Genomic DNA, 21,418 nt, shown 5'->3' with positions numbered 1-21,418 from the left:
GTGGTCTGTGTTTCACAGACTCCAATTCTTCAGAATAGTGGGAAAACAGGTTCAAAATTGAGTTGTATACTAGTGCTGGATGTGATATCAACGAACAGAATTTGGAAACATCTAAATATCAAAATTTCAGATATGAAATGAATGTCTGTTGAGGGACATTGCCACCATTCTAAATTTCATTGTGTATATATGTGTGTGTTTATATACATACATACACACACACATACACAGGTACACACATACATACACACATACACACCAACCACACACACACACACTAGGACACTTACATTACTTTATGTACAATTAAGATCCAGCTATTCTTTATTTTGGAAATCAATCATAACCTCAGGTGATTTGCCTGTAATTCAGGTTGCCATTTTGACTGCCTTCACCTTGACTACATTTAGAGTTCACTAATGATTTCAATGTCTAGGCACCTTTCTGAGACGTTTAACTTAATCTCTTGAACCACGATGTGCTACCACTAATCTAGATCTGTGAGTTAGAAAAGTAAGCCTTTCCCAGTCTTTTTTTGGGGTGTGGGTGGTTGTTTTTGTTTTTGTTTTTTGTTTTTTTTCGAGTCAGGGTTTCTCTGTGTTGACCTGGCTGTCTTGGAAGTCACTCTGTAGACCAGGCTGGCCTTGAACTCAGAAATATGCCTGACTTTGCCTCCCAAGTGCTGGGATTAGAGGCGTGCTCCACCACCACCCGGCTCTTTTCCCAGTCTTTAGAGTTGGCAAAACCAGGACTTCATCTTGAATACTTTTTCTGCTATAGTCTTATATATAGGACACAAAGGAACAAAGTTCTGTATTGCCTTCTTAGTATCACCATTCCTGGTAAGTTCATCCACTGACTGGAGGTAGAGGTGTCCATTTTCTGATTGTGATCCTTTTGGAGTTGATGAAGCTTACACAGGGGTCTCCTGAATCTAGTCCCTGAGCCCAGAGTATTCAAACCCCCACATTCCACTCCCTTTCCCTTCTTCAAACACATGATTCCAAAGGGGGCCTTAGGCATCAATAACACATTGCCAAAACATTCAGTTCAACTTCAAAAGTCTACACTGTCTATAACACTCTCAAATATGTGAAATGTACAGTTTTACATCTGTTGTGATAGTCATCTAATGACTTGATTGTAGTGCCCTAAAAATCAAAGTCAAAGAGCAGATTACCTACCTTAATCATCACAGGATATTTATTCCTTTTCTAAAATGTCATAGTGGGGAAATAACTGGATCAAAGCAAGATCAAAATTCAGCTGTGCAAATTCCAAACTCTGTGTGTCCATGTCAGTTGAAAATGAGCTCTTCATACCTCCAACTCCTTACATCTTTCTTGTGTGCCACATGAGTATTTTTTGAATGGTTTCCTGTTTATTAATACCTTTCCTGGGCAGGTTTCCAATGTCTCCGGCTTCTCTAATATCTTGGAGTCTCCAAGGCAACCTAAATTTGCAGCTTCTGGTTCCAATGTCTGGGATCCACACATGATCATCTGGGCTCCTCCAAAGGGCTTGGGTCACTTCTCCCTCACTGCCCTGTGTAGTGCTCTAGGCTTTGGTTGATGACACTCCATTGTTGCTGTTCTTGGTGGGAATCCTATGGTGTTGGCATCTCCAATAGATTGGGGTCTTCTACTGCATCTAGGATTCACCAATAGCCTCTCATAGACTCCCTCATTGGTGCCTCTCTTCTAATTCTTTGCATGACCACTTCAGTCCCAGGTTATCAACTCCCACTATAGCTTTATCTTCACAAATGACCTTAAGGCCCTTGGCCCTGATGTCCATGGTATCCCCACAGTGGCATCTTGTGAGTGCAACCTGAACACCTGGGAACTCCTAGAGTCTGACCTACCAACCAAAGAGCATCCATGGGATGTTCTGAGGCCTCAGGCACATATGTATCAGAGGACTGCCTTGTTTATTCTCAATGGAAAAGGATGATCCTAATCCTATACATACTTTAAATATTAGAGCAGGAGTAATACCCAGTGGGGTGTACCCTCTGAGAGAATAAGGAAAAGGCAGTGGATGGAGGAAATCTCTGAGGAAGGATTTTGAGAAGGGAATCCTTTGGGATGGAAATAAATTCATGAATTTTAAATGAAGAAAGGAGAAGAAAAACAGAAATAAATACAAACAAACCACCACCACCAACACCAAAAAAAACAAAAAGCCTTGCCTGGACTCTTCCAGTGCCAAGGCTCAGCTGCTTTCCATGACCTCTTTAGATTGTAAAAACCCATACCACCTGGATGATTTTCACCCATTACCATGTCCAGCTACAGCACGAGGTACAACCTTGGCAATCTCTTGCACACAGCTTCTGTGTGTTCTCATAAAATACTCCCCATAAGAGTTCACCTCAGGGATGCTGGTCTGTTCTTAATCACCCCTAATTTCTATTCTCCAGCTAGCTATCATCAATTGACCCAGTAACCCCTCCTGCTCCTGATTCTAATGCTAGAGCCACATGGAAGTGGAAACTCCTAGATTCTTTGGCAAGTAAACTATGCTAAAGGATGTTTCATTGGGTCACAGAGGTGAAAGGATGCCGTTCTGAGCTGAACACAGGTGAACGGATCTTTTGCTGGAGCAGACAGAGGTGAAAGGCTGATTTGATATAGCAAATAAGTGAAAGGACCTGTGAGGTCAGAGTATAATGAGATCCCACTAACAGTGGGGAATGAGCGCTGAAGAGTGGTTTGATGTGTTCTGTGTTACTGTTCTTCACTAACTAGAAACAAGTATCGCTTCGCCTTCCAGAGAGTTATTGAGTCATTACTTGTGGTGATGCTGCCACTGAGAGAACCTTGCCCTAGAAATGCTACCTACATTCCCGTGTCAGCTTTGTACGTCTGTGGGCTTCTTCATGCCAGTTGGCATGTCTTGCCATTTCTTCAAAACTGGCATGTAGCTTCTGGTTTCTGACTGGTGTCTGCTTGAGTAGACGACTGGTCTGCAGCAACTGAATCTTATTTGGTGTTAGCTATAGGAATGAACTCATGCCCAAGATATAGCTTGCCCCCAAAACCTATTGATGAACAACTCCACTTAACGCATATCCTAATAACTTTTCTCTTCCACTACCTCTGCTTGTTGTGGGCAAGAGGAAAGATGGAACCCTTATTAACACAATGGTGCAAAATCATTGATGCCTAATTTGCTCACATGGCCAGAGTTAGGCAGAGTTGTGCTGGAGGCTGGGTCTGCAACATGGCACCCCATGCTCTATTTCATCTTTAACAGCTTTCTGTGTTCAGTGATTTCATTCACTGCCAAAACTTGCCTTTCTTTCTTTCTTTCTTTCTTTCTTTCTTTCTTTCTTTCTTTCTTTCTTTCTTTCTTTCTTTCTTTCTTTCTTTCTTTCTTTCTTTCTCTCTCTCTTTCTTTCTTTCTTTCTTTCTTCTTCTTCTTCTTCTTCTTCTTCTTCTTCTTCTTCTTCTTCTTCTTCTTCTTTGCTTTTGGAGACAGGGTTTCTCTGTATAATCCTGGCTGTCCTGGAATTCACTTTGTAAACCAGGCTGGCCTTGAATTCTGAAATCTGCCTGCCTCTGCCTCCCATTTTCTGGGATGAAAGACATGTGCCACCACTGCCCGCCTTAAACTTGGCTTTCTTAGAACTTAATCTTTCTTCTGACTTGGAACTCAGAGATCTTAAGGCCTCTGTCTCCTGAGTCCTGGGATGAAAGTTGTGTACCCCTTAGACCCAACTTATGCTTGTCTCCACCTAGGGCTTGTTCCATTCCAAGCTAGTCTTGTTCTTAAAGATCTGCTTGCATTTGTCTTCTGGGATTAAAGGGGTGTACCCTGCAGCTCAGGCCTATATTCTACAAGGGCCCTGCTCCTCAAGACAAGATCAAAACCCTGTTTCTTAGGGTTTCTATATCTGTAACACAATTGTGCCCTGCCCTCCGTTTCTGGATTGTTGTTCATTCCAGATTAAAACATAGAATTGTTCTTTATTCACATGAAAAGACATCAATAAGCTTCTCTGGGTGGGATTTTGCCCAGAGACCACCATTCCCTTAATCTCATTATCTCCTTGAATACAGCATTCAGCTGCATTTCACCTTCTGGTGACACCATATTGATTGAACCATAGTATTTGTATTTTGGTTTTTAAGTTTGCACTGCTTCGTCCTCATGGTCTGGATCACAGAAAACTAAAGAACAAAGTCTATGCTGGACTTCTGAAAGACTTCCTTTGTCAGTGCAATTAATCTCAGTCTCTTCACCTTACCCTCAGACAGACTCTTCGGACAATGGCAAAGAGCAGCTACACTCTTCAACAAATATCAGAAAAACAGTCTCTAGGCCCATACTAACATTCCTCTCCTCTGAAACCTCTTGAGCCTTGCTCCCACAGTTCAAACAACCATCACCAACACCAACCACATCCCTACTAGAGTGACCCATCCTGATCCACATAAGGCATCCCATGGCTTTTCCAATCCAAAGCTGACAAACTCAAAGTCCTCATATCCACATTCCTTTAATTAAAAATCTGTTCAGGCCTATCCCAGCAATACCTCACTCCTGGTCCCAACTTCCACCTTACTTTGTGTTCCCATTGCTGCAAAGACACACCATGATCAACAACTCTTAGGAAAGACAATATTTACTTGGGAATGACATGGGGTTCTGAGGTTCAGCCCAATATCATCAAGGCAAGAACCATGGCAGCATCTAGGCAGACATGGTGGTGTAGCACCTGAGAAATCTATAACTTCATCTAAGCTAAGAGACAGGTAAGAGGAGGGTCTGAATTCCCACTCCCACAAGGACATTCCTTCCAACAAGTCCAAACCTACTCTAAGAAGACTACATCTCTCGCCGGGTGGTGGTGGGGCACGCCTTTAATCCCAGAATTTGGAAGGCAGAGGCAGGCAGATTTCTGAGTTCGAGGCCAGCCTGGTCTACAGAGTGAGTTCCAGGACAGCCAGGGCTACACAGAGAAGCCCTGTCTCAAAAAAACTGAAAAAAAAAAAGACTACATGTCCCTAGGGTGCCATTCTCTGTGCCAAGCATATAAAACCCACCACACCTATAAGGAGGAAAATTAGTCCCAATAAAAACTTTTTTTTTTATAAAGTGACCTTATTCATGACATTCCTCTATCTCTCTGTCTCTTTCTCACTCTGTCTCTCTGTCTCCCTGTCTCTCTCTCTCCCTCTTTCTTTCTTTCTCTCAATTTGTCTGTCTACAATCTAAAGTACATATATAAGCACATTCTATAAGCACTGTAATTGAAAATAATCTGAATAATGCATGCAACATATCTAGGTTCTACTATCAAAAGCATGATTAAGGCTTAGTAACTACCCTTGGTACTCATAGGAAACTGTTCTGATACAGGGCTCATATGTTAATTCCTTAATATTGGACTCTGCTCAGCTGCTGGGTTTATGCATAGGCAAAGATCCCAAACCTGTTTGGGGACATTAAAACTTCCCTGTCACTCTATGCTATTTGCTTGGAAAATTGTTTTCCTACTTCTTACTCTGAGGTCGTGACTGTAGTTGTCACTGAGGTGCTTTTCTTTTGAACAGACCACAAATGGCTTATGTTCTGAGATCAAGAATCGACAATAGGTCCTCATAAAATTGCAAAGCTTCTGTAAGGCAAAGCTCACAGTCAATAGGACAGAACGACAACAATCAGTTTGGGAAAAGCTTTTTTATCAACACTACATCCCATAGAGGGCTAATATCCAATATATACAAAGAACTCCAGAAGTTGGACTCCAGAGAATCAAATAACCTTATTAAAAACTTGGATAAATTGCTAAACAAAGATTTTCAACTGAGGAGTATCAAATGGCTGAGAAGCACCTAAAGAAATGCTCACCATTCTTAATCATCAGGGGAAATGCCAATCAAAACAACCCTGAGATTGTGTAGTGGCTATTCCTGGTTGTCAACTTGACTCTATCTGGAATGAACTACAATCTAGAATTGGAAGACTCACCTATGATCCTAATCTGGATGCTCAGAGATATAAGTTTCTGACCTGGATCTTGGCAAGGAGATCTTGAAGCATAGTGTCTATGAATTTCAGAAGATTAAGGCAAGGAGATCTCCGAGTTCAAGATCTTCTGGGATTAAAGGCATGGAGGCACACGCCTTTAATCGGAGCCACCCCCTCTGCTCGGGATCTACACGCCTGTAATCTGCTCTACACCCTCTGCTGGAGATATATAAGGACATTGGAAGAAGGAAGATTTACTCACTCTTCCTTGCCTGCTTGCCTCGTGAGACTGAGCAACTGCTAGATCCTTGGACTTGCATCCACAGCTACTGCTGACCATTGTTGGGGAGTTGGACTATGGACTGTAAGTCATCGACAAATTCTCTAGCTATATAAAGAGTAACCATACGTTCTGTGACTCTAGAGAACCCAAACTAATACAGATTCCATCTCACACCAGTCAGAATGGCTAAAATCAAAAACCCAGGTGAGGTGTAGAGATGCTGGTGAGGATGTAGAGAAAGAGAAACACTCCTACATTTCTGGTGGGATTGTAAGCTGGTACAAGCTGTCTGGAAATCAGTATGGCGGCTCCTGAGAATAGTAGACGTAGTACTATGTGAGAACCCAGCCATATCACTCCAGGGGATATATGTTACCCAGAAGATGCTCCACCATGTAATAAGGACAGATATTCCACTATATTCATAGCATTCTTAGTTATACTTTCCCCAGAAGGAGGGGGGTGGGGGACCGGGATTTGAAATGTAAAAAAAGATCATATCCAATAACAAAAGAGACAATCTGAGAACAAAAAAGTTCTCAATTACAGGAAACTACTTAAAAACAAATTTCTGTTCCTCTCAGTTTCTCACCAATATGTTTGTTGATCGATGAGCCATACATTTGATCCCAGCACAGCACAGGGGGAGCACAGGCAGGCAGAGCATTGTACTGGGCGCTAGAGTTTGGTCTGAATGTTAGTGAGTGAAGAATGCCCAGGACTGTGTAGATAATCAGTCTCCTAGAAGGAACTGAAATTAATTGGCTTTGTGTTACTTTGTTTCTTTGATGGTTTTCAGTGGAGACTGTGGAGATCCCGGTTCTGTCCTCAGCATGTGAGGTGGGACTAAAGGCGGGATTAAAGGCAATTCCTGCCCCACCCTACCCATCCCGAGCCATTCCAACCCAAGACCAATATAACAGACCACGTTTGCACAGAACTCTCATAGTTGAAGAAGTCCAGAGAAGTAAGCAGAGCTCTCTGTATGATCCAGAGTCTTGTGAACACCAGGACACAGCTGACGCTGCTTTCCTCATTGTTTGCAGCAAAGGAAGCCCAAGAGAGAAAATGCCAGTGAGTTGGGTGAAATTCATTCATGGTGTCTGTGGGATATTTGTGCCTTAACATATGACCAAACATGGTTAACTTCCTTAAATTTGAACCCATGTCTATAATTTGTAGAGGAAGTAGAACTAGATTTATTTTGTCCTTGGGTTTCTTTGTTTGAGTTCATTGAGTCGGTCTCTTAATTATCCAAGGAGTAGCCCACAACCATCTGGGTGGCCAAGGATCATGAAGAACTTCTGGGAATTGCCATAGGTCTTAGGAGTAGATGACCTTGTGCGAACCTCAAGACACCCATGTTTTGTGATATCGGATGGGAGAGTATAGTTTCACACTTTTGTGTGATACTTTTTTATGTTTGGAGCACAGCAGGAGTTTATTAGGAGATTCTGAAAGGGATTTTTTCCACCCGCAGAAAATGGGAAGACACTGAACTGCAGAGACTGACTGTGGTCTTCTCATTCGAGATGTGCTTCTGTTTCTTACCTTCCATTGATCAAGGGCACCTGTCCTGTTCACTCTAGACATTCCTTGGTTCAACTTTACAGGAGTGCTGTCCCATTTCACGAGAATGGACCAGCTCCAGTGGATGAGGAAGTCAGAGTCCATGGCTTAGCTCGTGCAAAGGCAGTGCCGTTCCTGAGATCATTCACAGCTAGGAGACAGGGATTCCTGTAACATGGACCTGTTTTAATATTTAATGTATTCATTTCTGCACAGAGAGAGGACAACCGAGTGCAGAGTGTGAGAAACACTCAAGAAGCCAATAGGAGGCCGAGGCCGAGGCAGGAAGGCCGAAGATCCTCAGGTATTCAGAGTCAAATCCCTGCTAAACCATAAACCCTGCTCTTATATTTCTTTGGTCTGTGACTGTGAGCAGATGCAAGAGCCCTGATGTGGATATCCGTGTCAGGGTAGCCTGGCACTCAGTGGTTCCTGATGTCTGCCTGTCTCCCAGGAGAGCCAACGGCTCTGAGTGTCTCCCTGTTGTAGATGTGGGTTTGAGTCTATGCAGGCACCACATCCCCTGGTAGCACTAATGCTGTGGATCCTGTTGTATTCTGAGACAATGCTCCTAAATCTGCAGACACCTTGTCTTTCCCAGTGAATGTACTTCTGACTGTGATGAGCAGGGTAGGTGTTGTAACAGGGCTGGTAAGACAGTGTTCATAACCACTTGATAACTGACTGCAGCCCTCTTTGGCCAAGCAATGTGCAGCAAGAGTCCCCGAGAAAAGTTGATGTGGTTGTGTGTGTGACCTTTGATATCTTCATGCCATCCCTCTGCCCCTTGCAGGTCCTTCTGATAGCCCATGGATTGAGCCTGAAATCTGGATCTTCCTGCAAGAGTGAGAAGTGGTGGAATATAAAATGGGGAAGCCAGGCGAGAAAATGTTCCAGAAGGCCAAGTCCCTTAGCAGGCGCCTCTCTAAGCGGTGTCTGAGGAAGAGCTGGAAGAGCTGCCATTTGGGCAGAACACTTTCTGTCTACCCTCTACCCTCCATGTTCATCAGACTCCTGACCCTCTGGCTCCTACTCCACAAGGGGGATCTCTACTTCCTAGACACCAGCTAGCAGCTCTTTCATTCTCTGGCCCTCTGTCTAGAGAACTTGTGGTCTGTGTTTCACAGACTCCAATTCTTCAGAATACTGGGAAAACAGGTTCAAAATTGAGTTGTATATTAGTGCTGGATACAATATCAATGATCAGAATTTGGAAACATCTAAATATCAAAGTTTCAGATATGAAATGAATGTCTGTCGAGGGACATTGCCACCATTCTAAATTTCATTGTGTATGTGTTTGTGTTTATATACATATACACACACATATATATACATACATACACACACATATACACATATATACACACACACCCACACACACACTAGGACACTTACATCACTTTATGTACAATTAAGATCCAGCTATTCTTTATTTTGGAAATCAATCATAACCTCAGGTGATTTGCCTGTAAGTCAGGTTGCCATTGTGACTGCCTTCAACTTGACTACATTTAGAGTTCACTAACCATTTCAATGTCTAGGCACATTTCTGAGATGTTTAGCTTAATCTCTTGAACCAGGATGTGCTACCACTGATCTAGATCTGTGAGTTAGAAAAGTAACCCGTTCCCAGACTTTTTCTTGGAGTGTTTTTTTTTTTTTTTTTTTTTTTTGGTGTTTGGTTTTTTTTGAGACAGGATTTCTCTGTGTTGACCTGGCTGTCTTGTAACTCACACTGTAAACCAGGCTGGCCTTGAACTCAGAAATCTGCATGACTCTGCCTCCCAAGTGCTGGGATTAGAGGCATGCTCCACCACCACCCGGCTCTTTTCCCAGTCTTTAGAGTTGGCAAAACCAGGACCTCATCTTGAATACTTTTTCTGCTATAATCTTATATAAAGGACACAAAGGAACGAAGTTCTTTATTGCCTTCTTGGTATCACCATTCCTGGTAAGTTCATCCACTGACTGGAGGTAGAGGTGTCCATTTTCTGATTGTGATCCTTTTGGAGTTGATGAAGCTTACACAGGGGTCTCCTGAATCTAGTCCCTGAGCCCAGAGTATTCAAACCCCCACATTCCACTTCCTTGCCCCTTCTTCGAACACATGATTCCAAAGGGGGCCTTAGGCATCAATAACATAATGCCAAAACATTCAGTTCAACTTCAAAAGTCTACACGGTCTATAGCACTCTCAAATATGTGAAATGTACAAAGTTCCACATCTGATGTGATTGTCACCTAATGACTGTAGTGCCCTAAAAATCAAAGTCAAAGAGCAGATTACCTACCTCAATCATCACAGGATATTTATTCCTTTTCTAAAATGTCATAGTGGGGAAATAACTGGACCAAAGCAAGATCAAAATTCAGCTGTGCAAATTCCAAACTCTGTGTGTCCATGTCAGTTGAAAATGAGCTCTTCATATCTCCAACTCCTTACATCTTTCTTGTGTGCCACATGAGTAGTTTTTGAATGGTTCCACTGTTTGTTAATACCTTTCCTGGGCAGGTTACCTATGCCTCCGGCTTCTCTAATATCTTGGAGTCTCCAAGGCAACCTAAATTTGCAGCTTCTGGTTCCAATGTCTGGGATCCACACACGATCATCTGGACTCCTCCAAAGGGCTTGGGTCACTTCTCCCTCACTGCCCTGTGTAGTGCTCTAGGATTTGGTTGATGACACTCCATTGTTGCTGTTCTTGGTGGGAATCCTATGGTGTTGGCATCTCCAATAGATTGGGGTCTTCTACTGCATCTAGGCTTCACCAATAGCCTCTCATAGACTCCCTCATTGGTGCCTCTCTTCTAATTCTTTGCATGACCACTTCAGTCCCAAGTTATCAACTCCCACTATAGCTTTATCTTCACAAATGACCTTAAGGCTCTTGGCCCTGATGTCCATAGTATCCCCACAGTCGCATCTTGTGAGTGCAACCTGAACACCTCGGAATTCCTAGAGTCTGCTCTACCAACCAAAGAGCATCCATGGGATGTTCTGAGGCCTCAGGCACATATGTATCAGAGGACTGCCTTGTTTATTCTCCATGGGAAAGGATGATCCTAATCCTATACATATTTTAAGTACTAGAGTAGGAGTAATACCCAGTGGGGTCTACCTTCTGAGAGAATAAGGAAAAGGCAGTGGATGGAGGAAACCTCTGAGGAAGGATTTTGAGAAGGGAATCCTTTGGGATGGAAATAAATTCATGAATTTTAAATGAAGAAAGAAGAAGAAAAACAGAAATAAATACAAACAAACCACCAACACCAACACCAACAAAAACAAAAAGCCTTGCCTGGCCTCTTCCAGTGCCAAGACTCAGCTGCTTTCCATGACCTCTTTAGATCTTAAAGACCCACACCACCTGGATGATTTTCATCCATTACCATGTCCAGCTACAGCACGAGGTACAACCTTGGCAATCTCTTGAACACAGCTTCTGTGTGTTCTCATAAAATACTCCCCATAAGATTTCACCTCAGGGATGCTGGTCTGTTCTTAATCACCCCTAATTTCTATTCTGCAGCTAGCTATCATCAATTGACCCAGTAACCCCTCCTGCTCCTGATTCTAATGCTAGAGCCACATGGAAGTGGAAACTCCTAGATTCTTTGGCAAGTAAGTTATGCTAAATGATGTATCATTGGGTCACAGAGGTGAAAGGATGTCGTTCTGAGGTGAACACAGGTGAGCGGATCTTTTGCTGGAGCAGACACAGGTGAAAGGCTGATTTGATATAGCAGATAAGTGAAAGGACCTGTGAGGTCAGAGTGTAATGAGATCCCACTAACAGTGGGGAATGAGCGCTGAAGAGTGGTTTGATGTGTTCTGTGTTACTGTTCTTCACTAACTAGAAACAAGTATCGCTTCGCCTTCCATAGAGTTATTGAGTCATTACTCGTGGTGATGCTGCCACTGAGAGAACCTTGCCCTAGAAATGCTACCTACATTCCCGTGTCAGCTTTGTACGTCTGTGGGCTTCTTCATGCCAGTTGGCATGTCTTGCCATTTCTTCAAAACTGGCATGTAGCTTCTGGTTTCTGACTGGTGTCTGCTTGAGTAGAGGACTGGTCTGCAGCAACTGAATCTTATTTGGTGTTAGCTATAGGAATGAACTCATGTCCAAGATATAGCTTGCCCCCAAAACCTATTGATGAACAACTCCACTTTACCCATATCCTAATAACTTTTCTCTTCCACTACCTCTGCTTGTTGTGGGCAAGAGGAAAGATGGACACCTTATTAACAGAATGGTGCAAAATCATTGATGCCTAATTACCTCACTTGGCCAAAGTTAGGCAGAGTTGTGCTGGAGGCTGGGTCTGCAACATGGCACCCCATGCTCTATTTCATCTTTATCAGTTTTCTGTGTTCAATGATTTCATTCATTGCCACAACTTGCCTTTCTTTCTTTCTTGCTTTCTTTCTTGCTTGCTTTCTTGCTTGCTTTCTTTCTTTCTTGCTTTCTTGCTTTCTTGCTGTCTTTCTTTCTTGCTTTCTTTCTTTCTTTCTTTTACTTCTTCTTCTTCGTCTTCTTCTTCTTCTTCGTCTTCTTCTTCTTCTTCTTCTTCTTCTTCTTCTTCTTCTTCTTCTTCTTCTTCTTCTTCTTCTCCTCCTCCTCCTCCTCCTCCTCCTCCTCCTCCTCTTCCTCCTCCTCCTCGTCCTCCTCCTCTTCTTCTTCTTCTTCTTCTTCTTCTTCTTCTTCTTTGCTTTTGGAGACAGGGTTTCTGTGTATAATCCTGGCTGTCCTGGATTTCACTTTGTAAACCAGGCTGGCCTTGAATTCTGAAATCTGCCTACCTCTGCCTCCCATTTGCTGGGATGAAAGACATGTGCCACCACTGCCCGCCTTAAACTTGGCTTTCTTAGAACTTAATCTTTCTTCTGACTTGGAACTCAGAGATCTTAAGGCCTCTGTCTCCTGAGTCCTGGGATGAAAGTTGTGTACCCCTTAGACCCAACTTATGCTTGTCTCCACCTAGGGCTTGTTCCATTCCAAGCTAGTCTTGTTCTTAAAGATCTGCTTGCATTTGTCTTCTGGGATTAAAGGGGTGTACCCTGCAGCTCAGGCCTATATTCTACAAGGGCCCTGCTCCTCAAGACAAGATCAAAACCCTGTTTCTTAGAGTTTCTATATCTGTAACACAATTGTGCCCTGCCCTCCGTTTCTGGATTGTTGTTCATTCCAGATTAAAACATAGAATTGTTCTTTATTCACATGAAAAGACATCAATAAGCTTCTCTGGGTGGGATTTTGCCCAGAGACCACCATTCCCTTAATCTCATTATCTCCTTGAATACAGCATTCAGCTGCATTTCACCTTCTGGTGACACCAAATTGATTGAACCATAGTATTTGTATTTTGGTTTTTAACTTTGCACTGCTTTGTCCTCATGGTCTGGATCACAGAAAACTAAAGAACAAAGTCTATGCTGGACTTCTGAAAGACTTCCTTTGTCAGTGCAATTAATCTCAGTCTCTTCACCTTACCCTCAGATAGACTCTTCGGACAATGACAAAGAGCAGCTACACTCTTCAACAAATATCAGAAAAACAGTCTCTAGGCCCATACTAACATTCCTCTCCTCTGAAACCTCTTGAGCCTTGCTCCCACAGTTCAAACAACCATCACCAACACCAACCACATCCCTACTAGAGTGACCCATCCTGATCCACATAAGGCATCCCATGGCTTTTCCAATCCAAAGCTGACAAACTCAAAGTCCTCATATCCACATTCCTTTAATTAAAAATCTGTTCAGGCCTATCCCAGCAATACCTCACTCCTGGTCCCAGCTTCCACCTTACTTTGTGTTCCCATTGCTGCAAAGACACACCATGATCAACAACTCTTAGGAAAGACAATATTTACTTGGGAATGACATGGGGTTCTGAGGTTCAGCCCAATATCATCAAGGCAAGAACCATGGCAGCATCTAGGCAGACATGGTGGTGTAGCACCTGAGAAATCTATAACTTCATCTAAGCTAAGAGACAGGTAAGAGGAGGTTCTGAATACCCACTCCCACAAGGACATTCCTTCCAACAAGTCCAAACCTACTCTAAGAAGAGTACATCTCTCGCTGGGTGGTGGTGGGGCACGCCTTTAATCCCAGAATTTGGAAGGCAGAGGCAGGCAGATTTCTGAGTTCGAGGCCAGCCTGGTCTACAGAGTGAGTTCCAGGACAGCCAGGGCTACACAGAGAAGCCCTGTCTCAAAAAAACTGAAAAAAAAAAAAAAGACTACATGTTCCTAGGTTGCCATTCTCTGTGCCAAGCATATAAAACCAACCACACCTATAAGGAGGAAAATTAGTCCCAATAAAAGCTTTTTTTTTTTTTATAAAGTGACCTTATTCATGACATCCCTCTATCTCTCTGTCTCTTTCTCACTCTGTCTCTCTGTCTCTCTGTCTCCCTGTCTCTCTCTCTCCCTCTTTCTTTCTTTCTCTCAATTTGTCTGTCTACAACCTAAAGTACATATATAAGCACATTCTATAAGCACAGAAATTGAAAATAATCTGAATAATGTATGCAACATATCTAGGTTCTACTATCAAAAGCATGATTAAGGCTTAGTAACTACCCTTGGTACTCATAGGAAACTGTTCTGATACAGGGCTCATATGTTAATTCCTTAATATTGGACTCTGCTCAGCTGCTGGGTTTATGCATAGGCAAAGATCCCAAACCTGTTTGGGGACATTAAAACTTCCCTGTCACTCTATGCTATTTGCTTGGAAAATTGTTTTCCAACTTCTTACTCTGAGGTCGTGACTGTAGTTGTCACTGAGGTGCTTTTCTTTAGAACAGACCGCAAATGGCTTATGTTCTGAGATCAAGAATCGACAATGGGTCCTCAAAATTGCAAAGCTTCTGTAAGGCAAAGCTCACAGTCAATAGGACAGAACGACAACAATCAGTTTGGGAAAAGCTTTTTTATCAACACTACATCCCATAGAGGGCTAATATCCAATATATACAAAGAACTCCAGAAGCTGGACTCCAGAGAATCAAATAACCTTATTAAAAACTTGGATAAATTGCTAAACAAAGATTTTCAACTGAGGAGTATCAAATGGCTGAGAAGCACCTAAAGAAATGCTCACCATTCTTAATCATCAGGGGAAATGCCAATCAAAACAACCCTGAGATTGTGTAGTGGCTATTCCTGGTTGTCAACTTGACTCTATCTGGAATGAACTACAATCTAGAATTGGAAGACTCACCTATGATCCTAATCTGGAGGCTCAGAGATGTAAGTTTCTGACCTGGATCTTGGCAAGGAGATCTTGAAGCATACTGGCTGTGAATTTCAGAAGATTAAGGCAAGGAGATCTCTGAGTTCAAGATCTTCTGGGATTAAAGGCATGGAGGCACACGCCTTTAATCGGGGCCCCCCCCTCTGCTGGAGATCCACACGCCTGTAATCTGCGCTACACCCTCTGCTGGAGATATATAAGAACATTGGAAGAAGGAAGATTTACTCACTCTTCCTTGCCTGCTTGCCTCGTGAGACTGAGCAACTGCTAGATCCTTGGACTTGCATCCACATCTGCTGCTGACCATTGGGAGTTGGACTATGGACTGTAAGTCATCGACAAATTCTCTAACTATATAAAGACTATCCATACGTTCTGTGACTCTAGAGAACCCAAACTAATACAGATTCCATCTCACACCAGTCAGAATGGCTAAAATCAAAAACCCAGGTGAGGTGTAGAGATGCTGGTGAGGATGTAGATAAAGAGGAACACTCCTACATTTCTGGTGGGATTGTAAGCTGGTACAAGCTGTCTGGGAATCAGTATGGCGGCTCCTGAGAATAGTAGACTATGTGAGGACCTAGCCATATCACTCCAGGGCATATATATACCCAGAAGATGCTCCACCATGTAATAAGGACAGATACTCCACTATATTCATAGCATTCTTAGTTATACTTTCCCCAGAAGGTGGGGGAAACCAGGGTTTGAAATGTAAATAAAGACCATATCCAATCAAAAAAGAGACTGGGTTCTCAATTACAGGAAACTACTTAAAAACAAATTTCTGTTCCTCTCAGTTTCTCACCAATATGTTTGTTGATCGATGAGCCACATATTTGATCCCAGCACAGCACAGGGGGAGCACAGGCAGGCAGAGCATTGTACTGGGCACTAGAGTTTGCTCTGAATTTTAGTGAGTGAAGAATGCCCAGGACTGTGTAGATAATCAGTCTCCTAGAAGGAACTGAAATTAATTGGCTTCTTGTTACTTTGTTTCTTTGATGGTTTTCAGTGGAGACTGTGGAGATCCCGATTCTGTCCTCAGCATGTGAGGTGGGACTAAAGGCGGGATTAAAGGCAATTCCTGCCCCACCCTACCCATCCCGAGCCATTCCAACCCAAGACCAATATAACAGACCACGTTTGCACAGAACTCTCATAGTTGAAGAAGTCCAGAGAAGTAAGCAGAGCTCTCTGTATAATCCAGAGTCTTGTGAACACCAGGACACAGCTGACGCTGCTTTCCTCATTGTTTGCAGCAAAGGAAGCCCAAGAGAGAAAATGCCAGTGAGTTGGGTGAAATTCATTCATGGTGTCTGTGGGATATTTGTGCCTTAACATATGACCAAACATGGTTAACTTCCTTAAATTTGAACCCATGTCTATAATTTGTAGAGGAAGTAGAACTAGATTTATTTTGTCCTTGGGTTTCTTTGTTTGAGTTCATTGAGTCGGTGTCTTAATTATCCAAGGAGTAGCCCACAACCATCTGGGTGGCCAAGGATCATGAAGAACTTCTGGGAATTGCCATAGGTCTTAGGAGTAGATGACCTTGTGCGCACCTCAAGACACCCATGTTTTGTGATATCGGATGGGAGAGTATAGTTTCACACTTTTGTGTGATACTTTTTTATGTTTGGAGCACAGCAGGAGTTTATTAGGAGATTCTGAAAGGGATTTTTTCCACCCGCAGAAAATGGGAAGACATTGAACTGCAGAGACTGACTGTGGTCTTCTCAGTCGAGATGTGCTTCTGTTTCTTACCTTCCATTGATCAAGGGCACCTGTCCTGTTCACTCTAGACATTCCTTGGTTCAACTTTACAGGAGTGCTGTCCCATTTCATGAGAATGGACCAGCTCCAGTGGATGAGGAAGTCAGAGTCCATGGCTTAGCTCTTGCAAAGGCAGTGCCAATCCTGAGATCATTCACAGCTAGGAGACAGGGATTCCTGTAGCATGGACCTGTTTTAATATTTAATGTATTCATTTCTGCACAGAGAGAGGACAACCGAGTGAAGAGTGTGAGAAACACTCAAGAAGCCAATAGGAGGCCGAGGCCGAGGCAGGAAGGCCGAAGATCCTCAGGTATTCAGAGTCAAATCCCTGCTAAACCATAAACCCTGCTCTTATATTTCTTTAGTCTGTGACTGTGAGCAGATGCAAGAGCCCTGATGTGGACATCCGTGTCAAGGGTAGCCTGGCACTCAGTGGTCCCTGATGTCTGCCTGTATCCCAGGAAAGCCAACGGATCTGAGTGTCTCCCTGTTGTAGATGTGGGTTTGAGTCTATGCAGGCACCACATCCCCTGGTAGCACTAATGCTGTGGATCCTGTTTCTTCTGAGACAATGCTCCTAAATCTGCAGACACCTTGTCTTTCCCAGTGAATGTACTTCTGACTGTGAAGAGCAGGGTAGGTGTTGTAACAGGGCTGGTAAGACAGTGTCCATAACCACTTGATAACTGACTGCAGCCCTTTTTGGCCAAGCAATGTGCAGCAAGAGTCCCCGAGAAAAGTTGATGTGGTTGTGTGTGTGACCTTTGATATCTTCATGCCATCCCTCTGCCCCTTGCAGGTCCTTCTGATAGCCCATGGATTGAGCCTGAAATCTGGATCTTCCTGCAAGAGTGGGAAGTGGTGGAATATAAAATGGGGAAGCCAGGCGAGAAAATGTTCCAGAAGGCCAAGTCCCTTAGCAGGCGCCTCTCTAAGCGGCGTCTGAGGAAGAGCTGGAAGAGCTGTCTTGATCTGATGCTGCAGATGAAGGACCTGCATGAAACTCTCTGTCACGAGAGGGCAAGGCCTGACCCCTTGTTTTCTCCTTATGCATGGGACCTCTACAAGATCTTGGGCCACAGGTCCCAGAGAGGCCATTTCCCAGGTGAGCCTCTTGTGTAGAAAAGGCTTTCATGTCCCAGAGCGTAGCATCAGCTGGGGATAGAGCAGAGCACAGAATTGAGGAAGTCCTTTTCCCATAGGCCTTTACTTCACATAGCAGTCTGCTCTGTGTGTCTAAGTTCCTCAGTCACCCCTAGACAATGGAATGTGGACTTGCTCTGCGTTCACTCTGACTTAGAGGCCAGGCAATTACTTTGAGTGCCTCAGGGAAGGTGAGGGTGCCATGCTTATGCTCTCTCCCCTTCTCCTCCTTTCAGGTCCTTGGTGTGATGGGCGTGGTTTCCTGCCTGCAGACCAAACTCCTTACCTCTGCATTGGTGGGGCTGACTCTCCAGGTATGGGCCTTGGGATTGCCAAATCCATCCACCTATTGGAAAGCTTAATCGGATCTCATCACTCATGATGGCCGAGGGTCATATACTGATTTCCAGTTGGCATGATTGAAATTCCGATATTCCTTTACATTACTACCTCTTGTAAGTTTTACTGCACGTGTTTGTGTCAGGAATATTCTATCATGTTAGGCACAATTATGACGCAATAAATTATATAATGCATTTGCCATTCTTCCTTGGATGGTAGTATCACATTCCTGCCATTGAATACAGGTTATTGTTTCCTTTGGAAATTAGGCATGACCTAAGGAGACATTATTGTCAGCAGTTGACTGGAGGTTGCCTGCTCAGGGGAGTTCTTTGTTGTCCAGTTGATTCCATCTTAGTTGCAAACAAACAAATTTAAAAAAAAATTCTGTTTGTCTCTGGTTTTAAGACACAAGAAGGGAAGATAGTTAGCAACTGTGTGAGTTTGGCATCCCAAGCCTTTAATTCCACCCCTCGGGAGATGGGAGCCAGAGGCAAGCAGAGCAGTATGATGTCTTGGAAAGTTCGTTTTGTTTTTTTTTTTTTTAATTTATTTGTTATATTTAGTACACTGTGGCTATCCTCAGACAGACCAGGGTGGGCCTCAGGTCTCATTGCAGATGGTTGTGAGCCATCATGTGGGTGCTGGGATTTGATTTTATGACCTTTGGAAGAGCAGTAGGTGCTCTTAAGCACTGGAACCATATCTCCAGTCTCGAGACTGTAGTCTTAATGTTAGTGAGTTGTAGGATGACCAGCAGTATGGACGAGAACCCAATGCTCTAAAAGTTTGTTTTTTGTTTTGTTTTGTTTTTTGTTTTTTTGGGGGGGGGATTTGGTTTTTTTCGAGACAGGGTTTCTCTGTATAGCCCTGGCTGTCCTGGAGCTCTCTCTGTAGACCAGGCTGGCCTCCAACTCAGAAATCCACCTGCCTCTGCCTCCCAGAGTGCTGGGATTACAGGCGTGCTCCACCACCGCCCGGCTTCCAATGCTCTAAAAGTAACTTAATGACTGACCTTGGCTTCACTTCACATCTCTCATCATTTTCAATCCAGACAGTGTGGTCTTCCCATGTTGTTTAATAGTTCCTGTAATCTGCCCATTACTAAAACCTAAAATCTGAAAGGTTATTTCCTTGTTCTATAGCTGAAGACAGAGTTGAATTCCCAGTGAGTGTAGCTCTTGGTATTAAGAGCCACGTAAACTCTGGATCCTTGGCTCTCAAGCATTGTTCCTAACCTCTTGCAAACAGAAAGAGGCCATTTCTGGAAGCTCACTGTGTGGGAAGAGTCCCTGAAATAGCTGATATATACATATGCCTGACATCTGATACACTCATCCCGTCCCTCTGTCCCTGCAGGTCTTTCCCCTAGCCCGTGGACAGACCTTGAAATCAGGATCTTCCTGCAGCAGTGGGAAGCAGTTGAACTCGGCCACCCAGGCCAGAAGATGGAGAAGAAGACCAGCGCAGTTTTCCAGCGTCTCCATCAGTTGGGCCTGAGCAAGACCTTCGAAAGCTGTCTGGACCTGATGCTCAGCCTGCAGGATCTGCACAGGACTCTCTGTAATGAGAGACCAGGGACCATCCCCTTGTTTTCTCCTTATGCAGAAGCTCTCTACAGGATCTTGGGCCACAAATGTCAGGGAGGCCCTGTCCCAGGTGAGTCTCTTCTGCATTGACTCTTTGGTTACTGTAAATAGTGGCACAGCTGGCCTGTCCTTCATGAGCACAGAGCTGAGCAGACCATGTAGCAAGTCCCCTTTCCCACAGGAGTGTCCTCTGTGTGTCTAACTTCCTGTGTCAGCCCAAGGCAATGGAAGGTGGACTTGTTCATTGTTGACTGTGATCCAGAGGCCAGGCCATTGCTTATAGTGACTCAGGGCGAGTGAAGACACCATGTTTATGCTCTCTGTGTTTCTTCTACTCTCAGGTGCTCTGTATGGATGGTCTGGGAACTCCCTGTCTTCCATGGAACCTCAACATCCAATGGTGATGCCATCTCCAGTATACCAGTCTTGGGATGATGACATGTCTGCACCTTCTGCACAGCTCCATGGGAACCCATCCCCGATGATGTCCAGTCAGCATTCAATGTTTCCCAGCAAGGAAGCCTGGAATGCTACCTATCCATTGACAGTTCCACATGGACTTCCCGCCTCTCTCCCTGGAGACACCAACCTTCAGATGCCATGGTCAACTTGGGATGACACCTCAAGTTCTCAGTGAAGACATGTTGAGACTTTTTTCCCTCTAAAAGACCCCTCAGAATCGTACGGCATCATATAAGTACTCCATTTCTCTATCTCCATGGAAAGGAAAATGTGAAATTAAATTAAGTTCTGTGACATGACTCTCTTCTCAAGCTTTATTCTTGTTACTTTAGTTGAGGACCTAAGTGTAGAGGGGAGGATATGTGGCACTTGAGGGTGCCGGCTCCATTTTGGCAGAACACTTTCTGTCTACCCTCTACCCTCCATGTTCATCAGACTTCTGACCCTCGGGCTCCTACTCCACAAGGGGGATCTCTACTTCCTAGACACCAGCTATCAGCTCTTTCATTCTCTGGCCCTCTGTCTAGAGAACTTGTGGTCTGTGTTTCACAGACTCCAATTCTTCAGAATAGTGGGAAAACAGGTTCAAAATTGAGTTGTATACTAGTGCTGGATGTGATATCAACGAACAGAATTTGGAAACATCTAAATATCAAAATTTCAGATATGAAATGAATGTCTGTTGAGGGACATTGCCACCATTCTAAATTTCATTGTGTATATATGTGTGTGTTTATATACATACATACACACACACATACACAGGTACACACATACATACACACATACACACCAACCACACACACACACACTAGGACACTTACATTACTTTATGTACAATTAAGATCCAGCTATTCTTTATTTTGGAAATCAATCATAACCTCAGGTGATTTGCCTGTAATTCAGGTTGCCATTTTGACTGCCTTCACCTTGACTACATTTAGAGTTCACTAATGATTTCAATGTCTAGGCACCTTTCTGAGACCTTTAACTTAATCT

At 43.6% G+C, this 21,418-nt stretch overlaps 1 protein-coding gene across 1 annotated transcript; it reads left to right on the top strand.

The window, feature by feature from the left end:
• The first annotated feature begins 11,206 nt into the window (after positions 1-11,206).
• LOC127690706 (uncharacterized) lies at positions 11,207-20,594 on the top strand. The gene is made up of 6 exons (XM_052190270.1): positions 11,207-11,245; positions 17,106-17,193; positions 17,683-17,988; positions 18,263-18,340; positions 19,728-20,027; positions 20,299-20,594. The coding sequence occupies exons 1-6, from the start codon at positions 11,207-11,209 to the stop codon at positions 20,592-20,594; spliced, it is 1,107 nt and encodes a 368-aa protein (XP_052046230.1).
• The last annotated feature ends 824 nt before the right edge of the window (positions 20,595-21,418 follow it).

The sequence above is a fragment of the Apodemus sylvaticus genome, chromosome 8 (genome assembly GCF_947179515.1).
Source record: "Apodemus sylvaticus chromosome 8, mApoSyl1.1, whole genome shotgun sequence".
Taxonomy (NCBI): Eukaryota; Metazoa; Chordata; class Mammalia; order Rodentia; family Muridae; genus Apodemus; species Apodemus sylvaticus.
This window is presented reverse-complemented; position numbering and strand designations above follow the sequence as displayed.

Excerpts from the sequence above, each read along its gene's own strand:
- LOC127690706 (XM_052190270.1), top strand. The coding sequence starts at position 11,207 with ATGATTTTCATCCATTACCATGTCCAGCTACAGCACGAG. Across the intron at positions 17,194-17,682 it reads GGAAGGCCGAAGATCCTCAG|GTCCTTCTGATAGCCCATGG; the intron begins GTATTCAGAGTC and ends TGCCCCTTGCAG. Across the intron at positions 18,341-19,727 it reads TGGTGGGGCTGACTCTCCAG|GTCTTTCCCCTAGCCCGTGG; the intron begins GTATGGGCCTTG and ends CTGTCCCTGCAG.